Raw genomic sequence first — 6,505 nt, 5'->3', positions numbered from 1 at the left:
ACACCGCTTACATTAATTAAATTTACGTCATTTCCTCTCCCTGGGTTGCGCATGCGCAGCAACAGCTTTTAAATTATACCGGAAATGTGCGCTCTCGTTCTTCAAGCAAACAATGGTAACGTCGTCAATTACCTTTTTTTCTCACATATTTACAAATTATTTTGAATTGAGTATAATCTTCACTACGGGGCCTTTAAATTTCCTCTCGATAGTTTGCGCATGCGTAGCAAGAGACGGTATTTACATTAACCGGAAATTTGGGTGCAGCGCTTGTTAAAAGATTATAACTAATGTGGCACAAATGCTCCCTACAACTGATTGTGTATTAAGTGTCAGTTGGTAAAGGTCAGGTAATATACTGCTGACCTTTTGAACATTAAGGTACTGGTTTGATGAGTCACTAAAATAGAACTGCACCAGAATGTGCCATTATTCTAGTTTATAAGCATCAGTGCTGACATTTTGTGATGTAGATATCACATTTCATATTCTGTGTAAGAGTTTCATTGCTCACTGCCCATATGTTTTTGTTTGTTCACAGGAAGGTACTGGGAGATGGTTCAAAGACTGAAGATGAAGAACTCTGGGCACCGGTATGAAAGAGTTACTGAAATTATTGTCATCTAATGTAAAAATTAGTGTCAGGTAACAGTTTTGCTCAGGCAATCTGTTGATGCAAAAGTGTGTAGCACAAACACATAAATTAGTATTTTATTAGTTTTGTAACACAGTAGAGCCATTCATTAGAAGCAGATTGACTCTAATTGAATTGTGAGTAATGGTAGCAGAACCATGTGAATTGAATCAAATTAATTTGGTCACAAAACCAGCCCTGAGTGTCAGGAATAAAGAAGAATACTGATTACTGGCATGGTGGTAAACCTTGGAGGATAGACATGTATTCTTGGATTACTTTGTGGTCTTTTGCATTTTTCCAAGAAAGTCACAAAATGTCAATTTTAGTCACTCAGCTGACACAACGTGTCTCCTAGTATGTAGTTCCATATCTCTGTGTCAAACGCTGACGTTGGTTTCATTAAGACTTATGACTAATGTTTCCAAGCTGCCAAAAACCCCAGTCGATCAGGAACATCTGGACAATTTCAACTTAACTTAGAATTCAGTTTGTCAACAGTAGAAAACAGTGAATCCACCATTTGATTTACTTTTTTCATAAAATTCGTAAATTCTGTCATCTATAAATAAAATATTAATTTTATTAATCATGTCTCATTTTCCTGCACCAGTTTGTCTAATGAAGACTACGTGACTTTGTTCATAAAATCCATTTGGTGGATCTGCAAACGAGTGTCTTATTTAGAAGCCAGATTAGATGTTGATCTGTTGTTGGCCTAGACAGACAGTGAAGTACAGTTCTCATCCCTTTGTGTGTGTTAGGGTTCAGGACAGGGATAGAGTTGATGGGATAAGGGTTGGGGTAGAGAATTTGGAATTAGGTTTGTGCTATGGATGGAATAGTTGGGATGATCACCGCTGTATGTAGTTTGCAAATGACTGAGTGCCATGTGTTATCTCCACAGCTCTTTGACTCTGCCTCTCTGGATCACATTAGACGAATTTGTCGCTGTGCAATGCGTATCCTCGTAGATCAACAATGACCTCAACTTCCCCCAGGATTGGCAAGTTTAAGGCCAGGTGAGTTAAAGTGGTGTTTCCAGAGTATTATTGTGTGGTTGAATAAAGCATCCAGTGACTGTTGTCTTCATCTAAACAAAAGAAACAGATGAAGAAAATGTACAGATGTTCTTTATTCCATAGTGGTGTTAGCGTTAGCACTGAAGAAGCCACAACTTTGTTACAAACAAAGGCCTTTATGTAGTGATGAAATATGTTTAAGGCATTGTGTTTGTATTGTTGTTGATAGTGGTGTGTAAACATTTAGTTGCGCAACAGACTTTCCACTGTAATTGTAATAATGGTGGTGCTGTGGAAGTGACTACTGTGTAGCTGCATTTAAGAAAACCGTTTGTTTGTGTTAACATGTGGCACAGTGACGTGTTCTGCAGGTTCTTCCAAGAGGTGAACTGTGTGGCTTTCCACCCTGACGGCAAGAGGTAAATGAGACCAACACAGCTTTTGATTGTTACAAAAAGAGTTACATCGAGGGCAACTGGACAAAGTAGGTGTTTTTTTGAAGACCTCTCATCCAAGGCTTCTTCAGTTCAGCAGAACTGATGAAGTCTCTTGGATGAGAGGTGTTTCGTCTTCAAAAAAAAAACACCTACTTTGTCCAGTTGCCCTTGATGTAACTATATTTGGATTAAATGATTTTGATTGTTATTCCAGCTTATTGTTGTCATTAATTGTATGCATTAATTGTATGGAGACAACTTGTGAAGGAGCCACTTTATTTGAAGCAGATCACTTGTTTGCTGGACTTGTGAGTATTTTACTGAAACCTTTTGGCAACAGGGTCACTTTTTGGCCCTTGCACTTTCAATGGCAGATCCTTAACACTCACTTTTTTGCAACACTTTTCTTTTAGCCTTTGTGCTTTCAGTGTTAGATACTTAATGCTCAGTCACTTTTAGAGAATTTTTTTACACTTACTAATACTTTGCTATTGTATTTTCATTGTTAGATACTTAAATTCTTAGTTTTTTTTATTCATTGTACTTTCATTTTCTGTATTTGATTGTTGTAAATCTTCCAGAATAAAAAAAAAAAAAAAGTTGGAATATTGTGTTGGTGCTGCATTTATTTCCAGAAATTTTGCAAAAAGCAGGAAATATGAATGGGATTTCTCATTGTCCTATAGGCCGTGCATTGTCAAAGTCAAGGGTATGGTATAGAAAGCCAAAAACAAATTTTTTTTTTTTTAGGTTTTTTTTTAGTTTAACTTAAGTGTTTTTTAAGTTTAGTTTGTTATGTAAAAACTAAGTTCAAACTAAGTTAAAAAAACCAACCAGAACACTTTCACAATGAACAGAACAGTACACAACATCATGTTAAACGCTCAATAACAAAAGCATTGAAGTGCACTAAGAAACTCCACCTGATGGGGAACATGTGGATATTTCTCAACAATAAGGTTGCAGGTTCAACAAAATGCTAAAACTCTTTAGCATGACCATTTACTGAAACTGCATACACAATGCAATCAAATCACTTCTAAGACTGTTTCGATCAATCGTGTTTGTACTGAATTTGTCCAGTTGGTGTCACTCCTTTGTCAATACCTGTGAAAGACGTTAAATCCATTACTTTTCACACCTTTAATGGTGACGTTCAATCGGCTCCTCACTGAAGGACCACTGCGCTCGGCTGGGACATCTCCATTATTTAGCCAAGATCTCAAACCAAGACGCACATTTTAAAAACGTGTCCACAGAGAAGTTAGGGAAAAATAAAACTAAATCGCACTCACACACCTACCGGTTTAAAGGCGGCTTCGTAACGACTTATCGTTGATACCATCTCTGAGTGGGTCATTCACTGCGTAGTATTTGCCCTTTCCAGCCCCGATGTCCTGTAAACATTTCACAGCACTCTGTAAATGCTGTCCAAAAGTTTCATTTCCGCTGACAAAAAGCATGACATGTTTTTCTTACTTGGACAATGTCGTTCACGTAACACAAACCAGATGCTTCGGACTTCTTGACGTCGGGGAGTCCAACGGACCAGGTGATGGCGATATGCTGCTGCACCTGAAAAGATTGACTTCATCAATATCATACGTGCACGAGCGCACACGCTTAAATAATAAAAGTGTGTAAATTCGTACCGTCGACAATAAAGTGCCGTCTTCTTCATGGAGGTCTCGTCGTTAGTACCACTTTGATGGAAACGTTCCCACACAACAAGCCGCTGCTTCACTAATGCACGTGGCTAAAGTTGCAACACAAAATGTTTGGACCACTCAAACCAAACGGTCTTCGTGTACATGTTTAGAGGCCAAATAACAAACGCTATCTCGTTCAATAAGACGCTGACTGAAACGATGCGTGCAGTCAGAACATAGTTTGAATGCCCAAACCGTGCGCCTCAAACAGGCTACTGTTTAGCACGCTAACCTCCTGCCCCACTCGGCGGTTCAACAGCGTGTAGACGGTTTAAAACAAACCATCTACACGCTCTGCGGAATACTGGTCCTTCACAGGACGCGTTAATACCGAGGAGGAAAAACCCCCCCCCCATAAAAAGAACAACCCTTTTTTTTTTTTTTTTTTTTTTTCCTCCGTACCTTCACACAGCACCATGTTACAACCATCACCAGGTAGGAACGTATTACCACTTCCTTCCGGGTTTAAAGGGCACATGTGCGCCTCATTATCCAATCACAAGCGTCCTGCACCACACCAGGTGACACTGCAGCTAAAGGAAAATTCCAGCAATTCTTCTACTGAATTATGCTGCAAATACTGATCGCATTAAATGTGTGCAAATGATCTTCAATCAAAGATGCACCATGACAAAAATAAATGATAAGAAATATTTGTATTTTTTATTATATTCCTTCCACTAACTAGTCAAGACTTGATAACACTGGGTATTTCATTTTTGTTTCAGTGTCGATACAACGTTGCGCGCTGTGACGTCACATCATTCAGTGAACAATCCTTACACAGGGGGCAAAAGAGCCAATCAACTCCTGAGAATGGACGGCACAAGTAACCATTCAGCGAGCTGTTCGGTAAAGTACCCCACAAAATGCAAAAAATTAAAAGTCCCCAAAATATGTAAAAATGCAGGTTTATGACTCTAGAAATCGTCATATCTCAAAATGTACCATATCGTTTTCATTTTTCTGTCCAGAAGTTGTACTGCAGGTTGTTGTTTTGTGACTTTTTATCACCATTTATTTTCTGCTGCTTCTAGATTAAGGGCAGTGACACAGGTTGGACTCTGGGCTACATGTTAACCCTGACCAACCTGATCCCAGCTGAAGCTCCAGACACCCCTCCTCTGCCCCACGCTGGCTACGTCTCCATAGTTACTGTCATAGCATTGGTGCTCTTCGTCCTCTTCATCTTCAGCCTACGTCCTCTTTGGCCGCGGTGTTCCAAGCAGCTTCCATCATTGAAAGACACCTTTTTAAAATATTTTTGAATGACTGAGTGTTTTTTTTGGAATGTTCGTAAATGTGAATGCATGTTTGAATGTGTGCTTCCGCGTTGGTCTGCATGTACAGTCTGTCTCCAAATATTATGTGAATATTACACTGTATAAATAAAACCCCACATTTATGTACATTTTTATGGATGATCAGCTTCATCATGTTTAATGTTGCATGACATGTACGTCATTCAGACAGATAATTCGATTTCCATAAAAAAAACTGCCTTTACAAAGTTCTGCTTCTGATTAAAAGCCATAAAACAATTAAATTAAAATGCAAACGGCCGTGGTGCGGCCATAAAACACCTCCGTCCATAAACTGTACATGACTTTAAATCACCTGTATGTGGACATTAAAACTTCTTTGTTCAATTGTTTTTCTCACCCTAAATACTTCCATTAAATCGGTCATATTATATCTGTATAACAGGAAGGCGCTGCCCTCTGGTGGTAGGTTTACGGATGTGTACTGTTTATCATGAAGTCTTCTCTGTAATGTCCACTAGGAGTCTCTATCTCCCAGCTCTGCGGCTTCCAAAAAGGGAATGTTTTTATGCAAATGCTACTACAGCTCAAACTATGCTCAAAGGGAGTGTGAAATCCTCTGCTGGGTTGAAATGAGTGCAGAGCTCTGTGTAACTGGAAGGAAGTGGAAAGCTGTGAGGTTTCCCTCTGTTTGGGGGTCCAGCCCTTCCTCTGTGCAGTAGATAACATTTTTATCAGCAGGGAATGGAGCGGCTGGGAAGAACAAGAAAAAAAAAACCTGATTCGATTATCTGTGGGTAGTTCCTGCTTTTACGCACATGCCTGTTGATGTTGGCAGAAAGCATTCTCTTCTCAGGCATCTTAAACGTCTCCACTGAGGTAGGGCTGGAGCATTGCACACAGTCAGTAAAGGTCGACAGTAAACTCCCATCGTCACTCATCTAAGTTTACCGTTTACATCCGATTCTATAACTGGAGTGTAGGGAGGTGAATTATTGTGCTGTCGTAGGTTTGCAGCCTGCTCTGACACAGACGAGATGGCCGGTAGGGTGTCTGTCGTCCCATCACACTGCTGATCCATGTTCTGCTCTGTTTCGATGATGTTGGTTGTCTCGGAGTCCAGCTCCCGCACCTGCTCTGTGTAGAACCTCTGTCTAAGATGTCTCATCTGTGGGAGCTCACAGCATGTCTCCAGCACCACCAGTATACACACCACTCCTATCAGCAGGTAGCCTGAGGAGAGTGAGAGCACAGTGGAAACAAATAAGGTAGGACAAATGCCATCATGACATATTGAAAGGTTTGGTGCACAAATGTGAGTGCAGTAGCAACAGTCATGGTTTTGTTGATAGTCATGAGATGTACATTACTGCCTTACTTTAATACTAGGCTATGTGTATTTGTATATATATATATATGTATATACATATATATATATATA

The 6,505-nt window shown here is 39.7% G+C and overlaps 1 protein-coding gene and 1 long non-coding RNA gene across 2 annotated transcripts in view; both read right to left on the bottom strand.

Annotated features, from left to right (window-relative positions):
• Nucleotides 1-2,844: 2,844 nt before the first annotated feature.
• Nucleotides 2,845-4,125, bottom strand: LOC103381552 (uncharacterized). Its single transcript, XR_521813.2, has 4 exons — nucleotides 3,746-4,125; nucleotides 3,573-3,668; nucleotides 3,397-3,490; nucleotides 2,845-3,314 (listed from the first exon to the last, which is right to left on the bottom strand). It is a non-coding gene; the product is annotated as an uncharacterized LOC103381552 (long non-coding RNA).
• Nucleotides 4,126-5,081: 956 nt separating this feature from the next.
• LOC103381549 (potassium channel subfamily K member 1-like) overlaps nucleotides 5,082-6,505 on the bottom strand; it is a 5,134-nt gene continuing 3,710 nt past the window's right edge. Inside the window, exon 3 of the mRNA XM_008313967.3 lies at nucleotides 5,082-6,297. Within this exon, the coding sequence (XP_008312189.1) occupies nucleotides 6,002-6,297 (296 nt within the window). The 3' untranslated portion in view covers nucleotides 5,082-6,001. The remainder of the gene's footprint in view (nucleotides 6,298-6,505) is intronic.

Source organism: Cynoglossus semilaevis, chromosome 8 (genome assembly GCF_000523025.1).
Source record: "Cynoglossus semilaevis isolate Cse_v1.0 chromosome 8, Cse_v1.0, whole genome shotgun sequence".
Taxonomy (NCBI): domain Eukaryota; kingdom Metazoa; phylum Chordata; class Actinopteri; order Pleuronectiformes; family Cynoglossidae; genus Cynoglossus; species Cynoglossus semilaevis.
The sequence above is the reverse complement of the archived record's forward strand: the minus strand, read 5'-3'. Positions and strand labels throughout refer to the sequence as shown.